General features: G+C 38.5%; 1 protein-coding gene across 2 annotated transcripts in view; it reads right to left on the reverse strand.

Moving 5' to 3' along the window:
* Positions 1-19,805, reverse strand: part of LOC117292281 (ras-related protein Rab-40C-like) — a 41,506-nt gene that overhangs the window by 12,130 nt on the left and 9,571 nt on the right. For both annotated transcript variants that reach the window (XM_033774280.1, XM_033774281.1), the window contains 2 exons: positions 9,324-9,384; positions 3,340-3,478 (listed from right to left, as the gene is read on the reverse strand). In XM_033774280.1, coding sequence (XP_033630171.1) covers positions 3,340-3,478; positions 9,324-9,384 — 200 coding nt within the window. The remainder of the gene's footprint in view (positions 1-3,339; positions 3,479-9,323; positions 9,385-19,805) is intronic.

A 19,805-nucleotide genomic window follows, 5' to 3' on the forward strand; every position in this document is an offset into this window, starting at 1 on the left:
GGGTTTAAACCACTAGTTGAAAACCAATTCATAAATACCTTTTCGGTCAAAAAACATCAACACTTTTTGGTAAAAAAGTAAAATAAATGCAAATATTACAAATTTTCAATGATTTCTTTTAACACAACACCCCTCCAGCTATGAAATAGTAAGGCACTCGGCCCGATCGGGCAAACAATTCCTTATAAGGGAATGATGTGCGCGTATCGCATGATGTGGCACAACTGTCCCGGCTGTTGCTCTCGACCAATAGGAATGAAGAAACTGTCTGAGGTATTTATGAATGAATTTTTAATGAATCATTCATTGTGTGGACTTTCTGTAAAATGATTTGGTTATAAAAATATGGAAACAGGGGTTGAGTTGAGTTCCCTGGGATCAATGTGAAGCCGTGTCTGAACTAGTGGCTAACTGGCTATGACTAGTGGCTATGGCTACAGCCACAGCTGGAATGTTGCGTTATCTTGCATTGAAGTTAACAACACACTGAACAAAAGTTGTAACTGTACATTGTAGCTGTAGCCGCCATTTGGGATCTTATCAAATCAAGGTTGGATAGCCATATTAGTATGAGCTCTTTTGGATATGACCCATCAAAAAGAGCTCATACTATCACTCAGAGTAGCAGGTATTCAGGAGTTCTGAAAAAACTACTTGGTGTAGATTCCCCCTACACAACACACTCTTTGGAAAAGAGCATTATAGGAGAAACATCAATTTCCCTTAATGCGGGTCAGCTGGCAGAATGCTAAATAAAACATCCCAGGATCAGTCAAAATTCTCTTCCTGCAGGCTATGTTCAATGTTGGAAAATATCCTTATTATTTCTGTATGGACACGTGAACACACTGATGTGAAATGACAAGCTAACTGGTCCAGCTGGTCAGTCAATGAAAAAGTTCAGGACAAACCCTAGTAACACATCATCACACTCTCCCAAACACAAATGTTGTCTCTACGATGAAGCTTCCTCCCAAATTGTCCATTGCTTCTGCCTCTCACTCATCAGCAACATCACCTTCTAGATCTGATCTGTTAACACCAGATCATCACAACCTCTTTGGGAGCATCTTTGATTAATGAGGCAATAGTGCAGACCTTTTAGACCATGCTATTAACTTGCCAAGGGGGGATTGCCCACTCTGGTTAAGTCTTGACGTGTCACTTTCAATATATATTAATAGACAGATTATAAGAACTCTCGCCCAGCCTTGGAATAATTTATATAAAGTGTTTTTTTCCCAGATTGATGGGAAGAAATGCAGGATCAGGCATGGGGGTCTTAAGGGATTAAACACCTAGATGAAAAATGTCTGAAATTCATGAGAAAGCTTTATAATTAGAAGAGCTGTCTCAATGAAAAAAAATCACTGAAAATGATTTACATGTATATTAACATGGGGATCGGGTCAAATTTTATGGTTCTGCTTACCGTAAGCACAGAATTGGCGCTCAGAGAAAGCAGGGAATTCCACACTTACATCAAGCTTATTTCACAGGTTAACAGGGAATTTTTGCTTGTGCATGTGCATACTCAATGTTACTAGGCACTCTTTACTTACACAGCCAGCGTAGATAATTGCCGATTGCCCATCCAGTAAGCGGAGAATGGTAAGTGCAGAAAAGAGGCCCATCTCAAACTTATCTACATGTGTAGTTTTAATAAGGGTATTGACGAGTTCTTAAGCTGCCGTTTAAAACCGGCAGGGTCGTGGCCGTGTTCGGCTCAGGCCTTTATTGCACGGCCATGACCGTGCAAGGTTTTCACACGGTATTTTAAGAACAAGTCACTACTATTTTATTCCCTATCATAAATGCCACTTTGGTTAAAAGGCGTAAAAGTGTAAGAAACTCTGTACAACTGATTCGTTTTCCGACGTCCTTTCCTCGAGCTCTGTAAATGTACAATGTTTTTGGATATGCATTCGTGCGCATAGTAGTAGTTGCATCCTCATATTCATGGGCCAAAATGGAATGGCGAGTTCGATCAGCTATGGGAATGAGGTTGTGTGCTAAACGTATCTTTTCTACCATCATCGGGCCCCAAATGTATCTGAAAACAACCAGTTATGAACAGCTCACAGCTGGTCATTATCAAACGTTTAAACACCCCCATGTGACGCGCTCTCCACCAATAGGAGTAGAGAAACTCTCTGGGGTATTTATGAATGTTCTTTTTCAAATCTTTGAGTCTTTGATACATCCATTTATCTATAGCCCCAAGGAGTACTCTACACCTTCGTCTGATTCCATTATTTCAACTTGGTTGCTCCTTCCGCTTTACTTGACATTTTAAGAGTCATTATTCACCTTGTGGATTTGAGCATCTCTCCCTCGCACTCCAATGTTTCTATATTCCATCCTCTCTAGATCCCTTGAAGATATAAAGTTGTCTCCATCTACCTGAACCGCCTTCTCAATTCATTTCCTTACCCTAGGGGTCGTTTCTTTATTTTCCATCTCATGTTTGTTAGAGATGCCCATTCTCTCTTTAGCACCTAAAGGAACATGAACTTATCACCACTTCCTCTGGGTGTCTTCTTTCCTACATGTATTCCTCCAAACCTTCAGTGTGTGCCTCGTTTTATCTGACTGAAGGGAATCTAGAACTTAAATCCTGTCTTTCAGGAACTGTGAAGCTTATTCCCTCCACTTTGTGGGGGGGGGGGGGAAATGGAGGTGTTTATCATTCAACTCTCTACACAAGAGGTTTCAAACTGTTTACTGTGCACCTCTTTGTTCATACTTCTTAACCTTCCTCCCACCTTTTTTCAACCTCTGTCCCCTCTTTCTTAAGCTACAGTGAACCATTTCGCACGTACACATATAGCTGGACCATTTCTGATTTAATTTTTAAAAGTGGATTCTTATGTACTGTACATCTACAGTATGTGCGGTAAATTTTGTGCGATATCTGCTCTTGTTGCTCAACAATTGGACAATGATTTTGCAAAGCCTTTTTATAATCTTTCGGACAGAAATTCTAATCTCCTTCAATTATCACTTTAAGGCCAGACAAATTGTACACAGAAGATGCGCAGGTACAGTACATAGTCTTCGGTTATCAAGTAATTTACAACATTTTTAATGCAATATATTCCACCAGCATAGCAAATTAAACCATGCTTAAATTTATGTTAATCTTGGCCTTACCCATGTGTGTTAGCACTACATACATGTACTCAGTACTTTCCCGAGTTCTGTGATGCAAATTTAATAAAACATCTATTAAATCAATGCTTAAATATTGCAAGATATGTAAACTTGTGCAACAGTTTAATGTGTGATTGACAGTTTCGCTATAAAACAAAAATGAGACAACCATCATTCCCTGCTCACCTCATCAATTTCTTTAATCCATCGATTGATGCCGTCAAACGACCATCTACTCGTGATGTCATAAACTAGTAGAATACCCTGAGCACCTCTTGAGTAGGATCGGAGAATGGTGCAAAACCTCCCTTGCCCTGACGTGTCCCTGTGTTTAACACAAACAGAAAAACAAAATGAATCAAACACTTTGTAAGACCGGAGGATATGGTGCAAAACATCCCTTGCCCCAACCTGACCCTGTGTTCATGATAAACAGAGGGGGAAAAAATGAAACAATTTCAAATCTGACGATGAGTAGAGCAGGCTAGTCGAAACGTTGAGACCAATTAAGAACTCACTCTGCGGTAGTGAAGTTAATAGCAACCCACTTAATGCTGAAGTAGTAGTCCCTGCCGATTATCTACCTTCTGCCCAGGTAAAAAGCAGAACAGATCTTTGTGGAACTGAGAAGTCTCCTGAATTCTGAAAATCTACTCCGAGGGAGTAGAATATATAGGGGCCTAGCAGGACAGTTTTTAAAGAACAAAATCTACCTGGCAAGTAGATACATGGTGTTACCGCAAACCAAATGTACATAAATTTCAAACAATTGTTTGATTAAGTAAGATCATGGAGGAAGGTAGAAAGATCGTCAAACACTTGTTGCCAATTCAACCTTTAGGCATTATTCCAATATTCCATTACAGGACACTGATATCTTCAGCGGATGATTCACACCTGCTCAATATGCAAGATTAAAAACCAATTAATTCTTGATGGCTTTAAGTGGCTGTTGATTACAGTCCGCTATAGAGAGCTTAAGGGCAAGGTGTACCTTTGCAGAGATGAGGTAACAATCTATCGCAGAGATATGCGGATAAATTACTGGATTCAAGATTGACAGCAGCGATTATCAAATGAATTATTTCTGTTGAGGATAACCTAATAACACAACATAAATGCATTACCCATCTTTCACATGTATTACAACTATAATACGTTTTGCTTTTTGTGGTTTAATGATAGTTTTTATTGTTGTAAAGCCCTGGGAGCATTTTTAATGGATTTGGAACTATATAGAATCTAGATGTGTTTTATTATTATTATTATTATTATTACACTGTACATGTATACATTTAGGTAAAATGACACAAATTTGAATTATGTTATCCTTTCGAATTCCAAACTAGACTTTCATTTTTATTCGCTTTAAAAAAATAAAATCAGCACTTCGCAAACAGGCTGATAAGTTGTACACTGTCTCTTTAGTCTTTTCTGCAAGGTCTTCTCAATTACTTCTACAGAGCACTGCACACTGTGTACCTGCTAATAACCTTTGACCAGTAGGCCCTTGTCACTATTTCATGTCTAAAATCATTAAACACATTTTATACTCCTACGTCAATGGTGCAATATGTTCGTAAATGTTTAAAATTGTGGACTGTCTACAGTGCATTGTACTCTGCACAGCAGTACTCAAAGTATATTGTTAGTGTTAGCCAGAGGGGTGTCTTAGTTTTAAATTTGGACACCCTGTTTTATCTGTCATTTACGTGGTGTATTGTAAGTGATTAATTTGGACACTGATATTTGTAATTTCAAGCAAATCAAGACAACCTTTCTAAAATCCTGGCCAAAAACTTGGAACGTATTTTTATGCTGTATAGTATGTAGTAGGGCCTACTACAGTGTACATTACATGTATGTACTGAGAATGCAAAGCATTTCAGGTACAATATTAATTTGATGCTGACTATTTGTGTATGGCCTGGATACATTACAAAGGAACTAGTAGCAGTATGTAGACTTCCTGTGTAATAAGAGATAATGCACCCAGCTGTCTTACCATGTACAGTGTAATGTAATGCAGTGTAGTTCCATCTAGTCCTGAGCAATTAAGAGCTTTAAAAACTGAAGCATAAAGGTTTCCGTGTCTGTACAGTGAGTTTGACAAGCGTCAGTCTACCTTCGGGATTATCTGACCAACTGAGGTAGCTTCCTCCATGATCTCACCAAGGATCCGCCTTGACCAACTATGTCAAGTAAACTCTGTCGTTGCTCTATGATTGGAGGCAAAGGTTTTCAGAACCGTTTGTGAATTTTAATCCTGATTTTAAATGTTGTTGTTTATAAAATAAAATAAACATGTAAAAGATTTATTTCAAAAGGCACTGTGGTCGCATTTTTGAGATGTCGCTGAAAATCCAGAACAAAAATTAATGTCCATGACGGAAAAATAATCCCTAATACAGTGACGCGCATGATTCATGTAAAAAGAACAGCTATTGTCCAATTATTTGCCTCCTTTGTCCCCAGCTAGGGGGCTTTTTGACCCAAGAGAGGGCGCTTTTTGAGTGTGTGATGTCATATGCAAGGGGTCTAGGAATAAACAATCTGAGAAGAGTTACCGCAAAAATAAGTCAGGGGACCAGTCACTAAAAAATCACATGACAAGTTTCTTTGGTTGGTTACCAACTTTATGATACCACAAACTGCACTAAGCAACTCTACAAATTTAGGGCTCTACGAAGTAAGGTCTACAACACTGACAAGCCCCCTACGCCCCCCCCCCCCAAGTCCAGGTCTGTGACAGCTTGAAACACTCTAGAAAAGTGCGATACAAAAAACCACACACATCCTCTACTTTCTTGAACTCCAGATCAACTCAACCTTTTCAAAAGCACTCAGTATTATTTATTTATCGTACCTATTTTAGGAGTCCATATCATACACAGCACAAAGTGTTCACATATGTTTCTACACTTGAAAACAAACCACAGGCAGCATGAAAAAATCTGACGAATTTGTAATTTGTGTAAATCAATCCAATAACGGTTGATTTATTGGGCTTTATGGCACTGTCCAAGCCCCGGGCCGTCAATATCTGCTGGGGTGAAAACCCAACCAATTCCATCCCCTCTTCTCTCTCGTCCTCAATTATTCCTCTTTAATAGTTTAGTCTCAAGAGTCCGATGTCGTCGGCTCTTGACGAAAGAGGATACAGCATTTACCCAAGATTCCTTGTTAATTTAATTGGAATGTTTTCTGTCGGCTGGGCGCCGTTTATAGTTTCCCTGGCTCCCCGTGATCGATTGGTACCCAGTGCTTTCTCTGCAGATGTCCTCCCAAGTACTCTGTATGTTCACAATGCATTCCTGGTGTGTGGTAATCTACACGAAGAACGATGGGAATTATTTATTTATTTACAAAACAATTGCGCCTCTAAAGTCTTCAAAGGTGCATGCTTTTTATAGAATAGAAGCTCTTTGAATTAGAGTCTGTTTGAGTGACCACTGATCTACATTAGGCAGGTTTAGAACAAACACTAAAAAGTATCAATGATGTACACTTGTGTAGACTCCAAGATCCTTTCCCGAACTTGCCCACTGCCATATTTACGTACACACTACTGCCATAATTACACATTACATACAGTAACCTTGTTTAGTACTTTGTATATAAAACTAGTAGCTTTTGATCCAAACCGGACCTTTGTCAGAGGTATTTAAACAAGTACCAAACATTTAAACAATCCATTTATAGCAAAAAGAGGAGCAAAGGATTAAGGGAAGGTATGTATCAAGAAAAAAACGCACCTTGCATGTAAACATATTTTGATGGGACCAAGGTGATAAGTTTGGTCCCTGGTTACAGAGACAGGAAGATGACACCCCTGGGGTATGAAATGAATGAGATGGCAACCTCTGGGACATTTATTCAAGGGATCTTCAAGGAGGAAGAGGAGGAGGAGGAATCAATGACTTCCTTATGTGGGATGGATCTTGACAGCTTCTTGGGAATTAAAAGTATCTGAGGTGTTTGTTGGTCTGTAGGAAATGCCAACCCTTGTCAATTTACAATTTTGCAAAAGTGTGAAAATGAAGTTCTACACAAACGTAAGTGGACAGGGTCATGTGTTTGTTGTGGGTTAAACTACAATTGTACATAATTACATTGAAGCAAAACTATCATGTTGGTTTCTCCACGGGAAAATGAGATCAAATAATTCACTTGACAGTTTTTGCAAAAAAAACCCATAATGGCCAGACGTTTCGACCCTAGCAGAGTCTTTCTAGAAGGATAAATGACATTCCGACAAACATGAACAGGTAACCATTTCTGAATAGATCTTTTGTACCACTTAAAAGAACTTCAGCTTTAAAAATGAAAGAGATTGCAGAAAAATGGGGTTAGTAAACAGTAGAGGTTTGTTTTCATCTTGGTGATATTATTCCTGCAGCAAACGAAGTGAACAATACGAAGGCTACAAATCTTCCTACCCACAAAATCAATGGTAGAACCTCCTGCAAGAGATTGCCATTGATTTTTTATTTTCACTTACGGGAATACAAAATGACTTTGAAATTCAATTACAGTGTCTCACTCAGTGCAAGAAGTTATTCAATCAAGCTAATGGGTATATGAAGAAAAGTATACAGTGATAAAGAAGGCCTTGAACTGCGTTCTGCAATGGGTTTCTTATGAGACATTGGAATGAAATATTATGCAGGCTTGGTATCTCATCTGTAAAAGGGCAAGGCCATTTTCATTGTGCAAAGGGCACTTCCATTGGAGTCTCCTAAAATCAATGGGAAACTTTTGAAGGGGCACCAAGGCTAAGAGCAGGGGCAGCGGAGGTCATGGCCTCTGTAGCCAGCATGGAAATGTAATTCCAGGCCTGAATATGATTCTGTATACTTGGTGAGTGCATGGAGATGTTATGTGGTTTCACTGCAGAGGCCCTGTTCAGCCTTAAGCTATGCTGAAGTAGACTATTCGATGCTGATGGTATGCATGCAATGTTGCAGTGGTTAGTGATGACCAAGCGGCCACCAAAGCGGGGTAGGCTTTATTTCATCCATGACCATACTAACCTTCCAAGTACCAAATATGGTTTCAGTTCATGCTAGACAGACTAGGTGTTTGGAAGGCCAATGTTAAGCATGGGCGACTAGTGAAACTTACCACTCGACCAGTCGCGACTAGTTTTTAATTCCCAAGATGCATTGCGGCATATTGTTTGACGCAGGCACAAATATTCACGCTAAAAGGATTGAAGGATTGTGTCAATGATGTCTGATTGTTTTTCGTAAGTAAATTATGTTGTCGTAAATAGTTAATTGGTTTGCACCAAGCAGGTAGTCGCGACTATGGCAACACGATTTTAAAACAGAGTAGTTGAAAAACAGTAGCTGCGACTTGACTAAGCAATCAATAGTCCTAACTTTGACACTAGTCGCACTAGTTGCCGAGGCTTGCATTTTCGACTCCTTGCGTTGCCTTGTCTTTTTGAGGAATCGGGCGGGCATCCAAGTTAACTCGGACTTCAAACCTGGTGTGGCATTTTGCATTGCAAACTGATCTGCAATAAATCAGTCAATGCCTGGCCGATGTCCGGCACAGCATCGCACACATCAGGAAGGCGACATACCAACGGAAGGTTACACAGTTTATCGTACATACATGTAGGCAGGATTGTACGAGTGCCTCTGAATGCCGGCACAAGCCTAAAAATCGCACACACGGTTCGCCCTCAGCTTCAATTGTGACTTCAGTATTATGGACACTCCTTTTAAAATTTAGACACAAATCTTTACAACTCATGTAAAGAGTATTCAACATGTATAATTTGGGGTGTTTGAAATTCTGGTTAGAAAAAAAATCCAGTTTCTGCAAGGAGGTGTACAAGTACATGTAGCAGTTTAGCACCTTGTTTGTGTACACGGGGTTTCCTGCATTCTGTTGAAATTGACTGGCAACCTGGCTCAGATTTAGACCTTCAGTTATGTTAAATGTAAGGTATCAACCACTTGACTACTGGTTTTGTGCCAGGAAAAAAAAGATAATTAAAGGTACATTGTAGTATCCGCAACACAGAAGGTGTATCTACATGTACATGAGTTTCTCCATGATAGATGTATTTTTCTTTGGAGAGTGGCTTTTAGCCTTGTTTTGGGCGAACTTGCATAAAATAAAGAAGGAAGAGAAGATGACTATGATGCTTGACTTACCATAATTCTAGTCTGACTCTCTTACCATCCAGGAGAATTGTCGTCACTTTGTGATCAACTCCTGTAAAAATAGAACAAATTAAAGAATTTATAACAGCTTTTAGAAAAAGAACAAAAAATGCAGTGTACAAGTAGGGAATAAATTATGGTATAAGTTCCACAAAAAACACATAACATTAGGCCCTTTTTACACTACGGAGCCAATTCCAAGGAAATAAAATAAAACACACTATAAATTTATGGGACATTGTAACCCCAATGCCACCCCATGTTCATAACGCCATGGCTATCTTGCTTCTAAGTTTTAACCCTACTCCCAAGCAGGGGTAGCTATTTCCCATGTGTTTCCAAGGCTTAGTATACCAAGTATGGAAAGGTTAACCAAATCCTATGAGTATCTCAAAAAAATTGTGTTGTGTGAAAGAGACTATAACTTGAATAAAGAAATCTAGCTGTGGTCGCCATTTCGGACATGGTATTTATAATTTCTTTCATCTTTATCCTGCACAAGTTTTCGCCCTTTTTCTACAAAAAGTAACCTCAAGTCCCCCACCCCCAAACAACAGTCAATAGACCTATTGGACAATGCTAAGCGGACATAAACGTGATCTCCTGTATGCCATTTTGGGGGTCAAAATGTGCACAAAAGGATGGTACACGTGTTTACACACCAATGTTCATGTAAGTGCGTGTACCATCCTTTTGTGCATGCTTTGACCCCCAAAATGGCGGACAAGAGACGCGCGTGCAAGTGCGTGTTGTGCAATGGGTCTATTTACAGAGGTAAACTTTAATTATATGTCTAACAATATCTTGTGAAGCTGCATTGCTTTAGTGAGAGGGCAACAAAACCCCAAAACATGACAAGTGCTGATTAGCGCAAAAGGAAGGCAGTGTCATTGACATCAGATTTCAAACCCATCAGTGTGTACAGACTGGAATTTCAATCATGTTTGAGAGGGCAAGGCCATTTTCATTTTCCCCAAGGTAAATTTTCTTTGGAAATATTGAAAGTCTATGGGAATTTTTTATTAAGGGGAAACCAAGGCCAAGTCATGGAAAACAGAGGCCTCCACAGCCTCTGTAAAATTGGACAGGCCTGGGTACATTAACATGAAGGTTTGTAGTTTTAATCCTTTTTAAAATTTTAACCCAACCTTTCTTGTAAAAATTTGCTTCCCTGTGTGTACTATCGCTAACAATAAGAAGTCTAATGAGGGGGGTTGGGCACACACCAACCATGTAAAATGGTGGATTATGGTCCAACCAATACTTCAACTGGAAGAGCAAACTCTGAGCCCTTGTCCTAATTGATGAGGTAATAAATTGTTCCTACATTGTCGTTCTCTCTTTCTTTCTCACCTATTTAAGATTAAAAATGACATCTTAATTAAGACGTTGTTTCTCCATTACTCCGCAGTTTTAATCTATAGCACCTTCATTCCACAATGATACCGTATTCATAATCCACTATAGAAACAAGACCTGACGATCACCCTCCGGTAGTTGATGTCTGAAGATGATTTATCAGTCATTAGAGTCTCAGCTTTTATCTCTTGAGGATGAGGAGCGAGAAGGAGGATTGGTATGGAGTAAAAGATGGGTGCACCACCCGAGGGACTCGGGGCACATCAAGATTAGTGACTATCATTTAGAAACCCCTGAGGTTTCATACAGTGATGTATGATAATGTTTATATCGACTCAATAATGAAATATTGACTTGGGAGTCTTAAAGAACTTGATTTAAAGCTTGGAGTCAGCTTGATGACTCCTAATGGTCGTTATCATCATGAATGTGAATGTGATCGTGAATCTGTTCAGCACTTAGTCCATGGTGCTATAGATTTGGGTTTTCCCCCAGAACAAAACATGCGTGTATCTACTTGCTAGGTACATGTAGATTATGTTATTTTGAGAACTTGTCTTGCTTTACCGCAGAGTAGATTGGAATTAGGGAGAATTCTCAGTTCTGAAAAGAACCGTCCTGCTTTTTAACTACTACATGTACCTGGGCTGATATCGAAGTATCCAGCGAGAGTGCTGTACGTGACTGTCAACCAGACTGATATCACAGCAGTTTTCTCTGCTTAGCAGCTCCATGAAAATGGGCCCAGATTTTCCCTAAAGCTCTTAAGGCTATGATTGCAGTAACATTATGGCAGGAGCAACTCACTGTCATCTTCCCAAATCAGGCAACACAAAAAAAGGAAATGTCAATCGTTAAATGTCTGTATGTTTTTTCAGATCTGTGCAGACAGTTTGCCAATTACAAGCCAAGCCACCTTTTTGTTGTAATAACATATTCAAGTGCAGTAGGAATATTGACAGAGGTCAGGGGTTAACTCAGAGGGGCAAGCAGGTGCAGCAAGGACACAATCTGAATGGATGTTTGTACAAGTAAAAAACTGTCAAAAAATCAATGTTTTAAACAGGAAGTCAGCCCACTGCCACTAAAACCAGTCTCATTGAAGAAAACAGAAAGTGTGAATGGCACTTTAATTCAATTTATAAATGAGAAAGAAGGTCTATTGAACAAAGAAGAACTAGTTTGTACTAAAATAATGATTATATAAGACGCAATGAAATAGAGGCAAACATGGACACATACTCAATATACAAAGTACTGTAAAGAAATGCCTTTAAAAACAACAGCTTAGTGGACTTCTGAACAGAACTGAAGTTAATACAACAGAGCGTAGAGACACAGGGACGAAAGAGGACAAACAAACAAAGCAATCACAACCCAACGAGCTAGGATGGAACAAGAAGGCTAATCCATAATAACTAAAAACGTACGGCTACATGTAGGTGAAGGATAAAAAGAGAAAAAGCTACACTTTAATAGAGTACAGTGTAGCAACCTCAGGTGATGGTCTACAATCCACTAGTTATCTGGTCAGTGACACCACTCCTATGAAGGTTGTTTGCAGCAGGTTCTCTAATTGCCAAGTTTACAAAACATAACTAGAAACTCATAGAGGTGAAGCTACACTTTAAAAGAGTAGAGTACCAACCTCAGATGATGGTACTATAGTACAAGACTTAAGTTATCTATGGGTCAGTGACACCACTCCTATGAAGGTTCTTGCGTGTAGCAAGCTTTGGGTTCTAGGAAACAGGTTCTCTAATTGACAAGTTTACAAATCATAACAAGAAACTCATAGAGGTGAAGGATGAAAAGAGAAGGAGCTATACTAGTACAGTAGCAACCTGAGATGATGGTACTATGGTACACGCCACTAGTTATCTGGTCAATGACACCACTTCTATGAAAGTTGTTTGCAGCAAGCTTTGGGTTCTAGGTAACAGGTTCTCTAATTGACAAGTAGTTTTTCAAGCAGTTTGGAAACTGACCCCTCTGTAAGCAAGGTTATTTTATAATTTGAAGAGACAGTTTGGTAATTGCTGATGGAGTTATTCAAAAGCAGTAGTTTAAAATTATCTCAATTGTGAAAAAACCCCAGAAATAATAATTGAAATAACCAAATAAAAAAAGACAGCCAATAATAGTGTAAATAATAAATAATAATAAACAATGACTATTTGGCTTTTGTTCTTTTGAGTAAATTGTTCAGCCATTTTTATGTTACGAACAAGCATGCAGTACAAGTTTACATTTTTTGTTGTGTGTATTAAATGTAGTCATATCATGTGCGCTTTATATTAAAACACACAATGATACATTATACACCTATGTATATAAATGCGTGGTCATGGAACACAGTGTAAACAAAACGGGATGTGTCAGAAAGTTTGTTTTGGTATTTTATGTATTCATAGTATTAAGATCCATTTAGCTAGTTATGTACATTATGGTACATTAAGAAGGCTTTTAAAAAGAAAGTGCGTCAATTAACAGTGAAATACACAATAATTTGCATTACATACCACTTGATAGTAACACCTTTACTACCTTGCAGTTGACACACATACAGATATTTAAGGCAGGGTATAATTTTGGTAAATGTCCAAATCAAAGACCAGTACCCTCATTTGGTGTTACATCCCAACTGGAGCATAATAGCAAACCTATGAACATTTTGGCTCAACTTGTCATCAATGTTGCAAGGAAATAATGAAAGAAAAAAAAAACCCTTGTTGCAAAGAATTTTGTTTAGATGCTTGAGAACTGTAGGCCTAAGCCTTTCTCGAACTAGTATTTGTGGGCTATACAATTACCCCTTTCTCTAAAAGAACATTGATCAAAGGGTGTCTTTTTTAATAACAATGTTTTGTAAACATCAACAGCTCTCTAGTGCTTTTTAGCAAGTAATTTTTTGTCCACAGAACTCAGGAAAGTACTAAGCATCAAGTGCTTACACACATCAGTGTAAGGAGAACTCAGGAAAGTACTAAGCATCAAGTGCTTACACACATCAGTGTAAGGAGAACTCAGGAAAGTACTAAGCATCAAGTGCTTACACACATCAGTGTAAGGAGAACTCAGGAAAGTACTAAGCATCAAGTGCTTACACACATCAGTGTAAGGAGAACTCAGGAAAGTACTAAGCATCAAGTGCTTACACACATAAGTGTAAGGAGAACTCAGGAAAGTACTAAGCATCAAGTGCTTACACACATCAGTGTAAGGAGAACTCAGGAAAGTACTAAGCATCAAGTGCTTACACACATAAGTGTAAGGAGAACTCAGGAAAGTACTAAGCATCAAGTGCTTACACACATCAGTGTAAGGAGAACTCAGGAAAGTACTAAGCATCAAGTGCTTACACACATAAGTGTAAGGAGAACTCAGGAAAGTACTAAGCATCAAGTGCTTACACACATCAGTGTAAGGAGAACTCAGGAAAGTACTAAGCATCAAGTGCTTACACACATAAGTGTAAGGGTAAAACCAAAATTAAATTTCTTTATCCACAAAGCAAATTTAACATCTCTAAGTTATGGTTGTTATTTTTTGGAGTAATTACCAAAGGTATAATGTACATGTACATCCCTTTAAATATATTTATTTGAACAGTGTACACAAGGTCTCACAGTCATGAATGAAGCATGGTTGTTCTTAATTTGCAAGCTTGTCTGCACCCCACCCCCACATAACCCAATAACATCAAAACAAACCATGTAGGGGCTACTACCTGCCGCCAATGAATACAGTGATTCAAATGGAAGGGATTTTCAGTAAGAGACACGCGGCTGAATGGAGTAACTTGATTACCGGCACCGTACTACGATTACATTATTATGATCAGGCCTGGTAGAGGGAGCCCTTGGGGTACGATTACTCATAAACATAACATGTCATGATCCACAGGAGTATTTCAACACATAAACAGGTACACAGTGTAAATAGGGCCTCGTGAAAAATTGGAATGACAAAATGGCCTCCATGCAGGGGAAGGAAGGTCTGACTTGTTTGTTTTTAAAACAATTGTAGGGTGATGTTTTGTTTACTCTCTCAAACTTTTATGGTAGTGTTTATGAGTTCAGTCGAAGGTGAAAAGCATATTGGTGGTACTTTATAATTATATATTCACATTGAATGAAAACGATTTTGAGACCTGAGAAGATTCTGAACAAACCTAGGGCTGGGGCACACCTTCTCAAGGTGATCCTATATGTATAGTGGAATCAGTTTTATGAACATAGATTCAATTTCAAAAAGCTGGCTTTAAGCAAAAAATGATGATTTTAAAACAATTTTTGTTCATGCTAAGCAAAAATTAACATGATACATTGTACAAGTCACAAATGGTACATGTGACGTAATATTTTGGCTGATAACCTTTATCTTGGAAGCATTAATTTATTGTGCTTCTAAAAAGCTACTTTTTTGTGCTTTCAAAAAAAAGCAGTTCAGTGATATCAAGTACAAGTAGTCTGCCCTTAATGACGTTACAATTGTTCAAATATGGATGTAGGACTAGACCCAGTAACTGGGGCGCTGTATTCTCTTTTTGTTATTTTTACATAGATAATGTAAAAATTTGAAAAAAGGAATACAGCGCCTCAGTTACTTATGACAGATAATGTAAAAATTTTAAAAAAGGAATACAGCGCCCCAGTTACTGGGTCTAATGTACTTGCAGGACAATCTTTTCACCACTCATGCAAACAACACTTTGCTCGCCCGCACAGTAGTACAGTAAACAATGATAATACTGCTCAGATGTAGTCCTTATGTGTATCAGTGATATTTGACAGGTTAAAACTGAGATCCAGTAGCTTGCAGAGAAAAACCTTCACAGACGTTCTAGACTGAATTAGGGATTTAGTTTACTTTTGTCTTCCCTCACCGACACATTGTAATGTTTTGTCTGCCCTCATGCCATCATAATTTCAGTCATATCAACAGTTCATTGTAGTTTAGGGCTGGGCCTGTAATTGTGTTAAGCTTTGTTGTTTCTATTTTGGTCACTGTTCTTTATTTTGCCATATTGCATTTTTGTTATATTATTTTGTTAAATTGTTTAGTTGAGGTTGAAAAAATAGTAATACAAAATTCATGGCTCTGCTTTAATACCATTGCAATACATGTAATTGGCACCTTGAAGAAACAGGGTATTCATCACTTATTTCCTAGGAAGAGCAGGGACATATTGCTTGTATTACATCAACGTTACTACATTGTACAAGGCATTCTTCACTTTAATACCTAGTATACGTGTGTACATGTAAATGTATGCAGAGAACTTTGGTGCTTGCCCTGCAAGTGCAAGTGAAGAATAGTTATTGCAAGCGTAGAAATTGGCAGTACAGCCATGCAATTGGACCTCAATGAGTTTAGAGAAAATTCTAAGAGGTTTACTATCCACTTGAGAGTGATGTCTCAAATATCCTCTCTCTCCACTCAATGAACTCCAGCCATGTCACTGACATCGTAATGTGTGTGTTTTTCATACACACGCCTAACTCTATAGATAAACTGTACTGGGTAGTGAAATTTTCCAGCTGTAGATTATACACTATACTCAAGTTGAAATAGTAAGCCTAAGCCTACTACACAACAAACTTGTATTGTACTAGAGAACCTGCTGAGTAGTCTCCTGTGTAAACTACACAACCGTTAATACAACAAGACAGTTGCAGACTCACCGTATAGGTCAGTGGTCAGAGAAGCCATAAAAATGACTCATAAGAGCTAATTGAAGAAAAACAACAATAAATGTTCGTTTCCAGTGCATTTGTTCCTATATTGTTACAATAACACCGACACTTTCCATAAAAACAAACAATACAAAATGTACAACAATACAATGTGCAGGTGCACACAGTGCAAATGTGACATAGCTAAATCCTAAACAGGTGCTTGGCCCAATTTCATAGCTCTGCTTACTGCTGAATTCTACGATTGCGATCATCATTGTTCACCAAACAGGGCAAGCACCAAATTTCTGCACTACATTGTAGCTGTGTAATATAAGCACAAAATGCGGAGTTCGCATGAGGAGTTCACATGTAAGCACAATTCCATGGCTTTGCCAATTTCATGGCTCTGCTTACCGTAAGCAAGGAATTGGTGCTTACGGAAGCAGGGAGTTCTGTGCTTACGGCAAGCGTATTTCACAGGTTAGCGGGGAATTTTGGCTTCTGCGCGTGCATACTCCACATTTCTAGGCATTATACACTTACACTACACAACAAGGCTAGCGCAGAAATCCGGCGCTTGCACGTATAAGCGGTGAATCGTGATTGTGTAAGCGCAGAATTCTGCGGTAAGCAGAGCCATGAAATTGGGCCCTGATCATGTCAGCAAGCCATACAAGAACCTCAATGGGCCAATCAAGTAATTCACTGCCACTCATAAAATAACATCCGTCGAGACCACAAACTCACAGTCACAGCCATAAAACAAAAACATGTGTTGTACTATACAGTACAATGCCATTTACGGTACTACAATGCCAAGGTGCCTCCACACTCTCCTGTGGATTCTCCAAACACACATTATCATATTACATCTGTCAGGCAAAATATTATGGGTGAAATTGACTTCTAAAAAATACGTCCTACAGCTTCCACAAGCCCTGTACCATGGAGCTCTAATTCATTCATAATGAGTCATAATTGTACACTTAAAATTCATAGAACCGAGTAGAATGTATGAAACGAGATCGGGAAGGGTAACGCATCGGGAAATTTATGCGCTCTATTGTCCTTTGAATGTGCTTGGACATGGATTAAATTGAAATTCTGTATGCACGTTTACACTCCTACACTATGCCATGTACATGTTATGTAGGCGTAAGTTTAAGTGCATGGTACATCAACCACTTGTAATACACAGTACAGTACATTAAGGTACACGTGTACTACAGACAAAATGTTGCATACAAAGACCTATTGATAAATGTTCACAAACCGAACGTAGTATGTCATAATTATACTTGTACTTTAAATTTGTAACCATTTTAAAATTTGGCTTGTTGAGCAACTTGGAGTTGCATAAATCTGAGCAGGGTGAGCCATTTTCAGTCTCGAAATGGCAGCTCATGTACAATGTGTGTACTCCTCGGTATAATAATTTGTATGATTATGGATGTTTTGAAGAAGGGGCAATGAGGCGTAACAAATCAGCCCTTCATGCTGACTTCAAAAAGTAATTTATCAAAGCAAAACAAACATGCACACCATGTGTGTATGTAAGTAAGAACATGGAGCTACAATGTAAGAGTTTTAAAGACCTTGAACTGCTTTCTTGAAAGGGAATATGTATGAGTAACTTCCCTGGTCAAGGGCTCTTCTACATCTACGTACCCGTGTACGACAACGAACAAAATTAAGGAACGAAGGAATGAAGGAACAAACGAATGAACGAACGAACCAATGACCGAACGAACAAATGAGTACAATACACACAAAGAGTTAAGTTCAACTTGACCTTTCACTAGTCTGCCAGCTTTTTCTTTAGTCTGCGTCTCATATTTTTCATTTATAGACCCTTTGCACAACGCAAAACGCACTTCCTAAAGCAACTTTCCATCCGCCATGACTGGGGTCAAGGTCACGCTTGTGGGGGTACTGACACACGTATTTTGCATGACTATACAAACAACGAGTGACCTTTGGTAAAACTTTCTGATCAATTGCACCAACACAAGTGTTACTTTGACCCCTGTCATGGCGAATGGAAAGTTTCTTTAGGAGCGTTCTGCATTGCGCAAAGGGTCTATAGTAGAGATGCTTTTTAACATTGAACTACATGTAGCCAGCCAGACTACTTGAAGAGAATTCTGACTGGTCCTCATGTATTTTAACTGTCATTCAGCCAGCAGGAATACTGTACCATGAATACTTTGCGTACTGATCTATATTACAGGAGCAGGCCTGTTGCTTCACAGTAAATGCTCTGACAGTAGAAATTTACAATTTCTTCATAGGGTGTCCTTTACCAAAGAAAACATGCCTTGGTGCCCTTGCTCTTTCAAAGAAGAAGCATGTTTGTAGGAGTAATAGCATAAAATGTATAAATGCTCTGGTCTGACGTTAGAATCTGAAATCGTGCAGTAATTTGCGTAATCCATATTTCTACTCAACTAATATTATGTTTACTTAACGGAGCTTGACCATGTACTATACCACTTGGATTGAACGCATTATTTGCATAATTAATCAACCTTAAAACCTTGATGATTTAATTGTGATGTCAATTATGCAATGGACTTAATGAGCAAATCCTTAATGTAATTATAGTCCACTGTTTAAATAGAAAGAGGACTGTTTAAATAGAAAGCAAAGACTTTTTTTAAAAGTTAATTTTGCATCAGGGATAAAGAATATTATTTGCACAGCAATCCAATAAACCTCATTACTTAGTCTGGAGGTACATACATAGTACCAGGCTAGTCCAAACATTGCGTCCAGCGCCCATTGTTTTACCCACAAAACCAAAAATGTTTTCAAAAAGGTAAATCCTGATTGGACGAAGAATGTAAAAGTCTTGCTCAGATACAAACGTTTGGCTCCGTAAAAATGTGTGATTTTGTTTCATTCACAAACAATAAGCATGAATGTTTGAATAAATTTTACATGGTCTATTCTGTTATGACATAAATAATTGACAATTGAATGCAATGTACAGTACCACAAATGCTGTGGTGCCCTGTGCTTTTGCTCAGGTGCCCTTTGCAAAGTTCCAATATAAATTAAAATTTTCCATAAGTGCCCCTTGTGATAGAATGATCACTGCTATGCCCCATTAAGGCCTGTTCATCTAAATATACCACATGTACATTCTTAATGGTTTTTTTTTTAGAGCAAGAATGGTTCAAAATTTGTCGAAATAATAAAATTGCTTTGCCCTTTCAAGAGTGAAATTCAAGGCCTGATTACCAGCACAATGATTAACCCTCTATGACAGGCAGTCCATGGCATTGGAGGCTCAAATGATTAACCCTCTATGACAGGCAGTCCATGGCATTGGAGGCTCAAATTGAACAACCATCCTTCACTGATCAATAACAAAAACAAAAAACTATAAATTGCAAATTAATACCTCTTCAACAATTCCGCTGTCAAACAA

Source organism: Asterias rubens, chromosome 7, assembly GCF_902459465.1.
Source record: "Asterias rubens chromosome 7, eAstRub1.3, whole genome shotgun sequence".
Taxonomy (NCBI): domain Eukaryota; kingdom Metazoa; phylum Echinodermata; class Asteroidea; order Forcipulatida; family Asteriidae; genus Asterias; species Asterias rubens.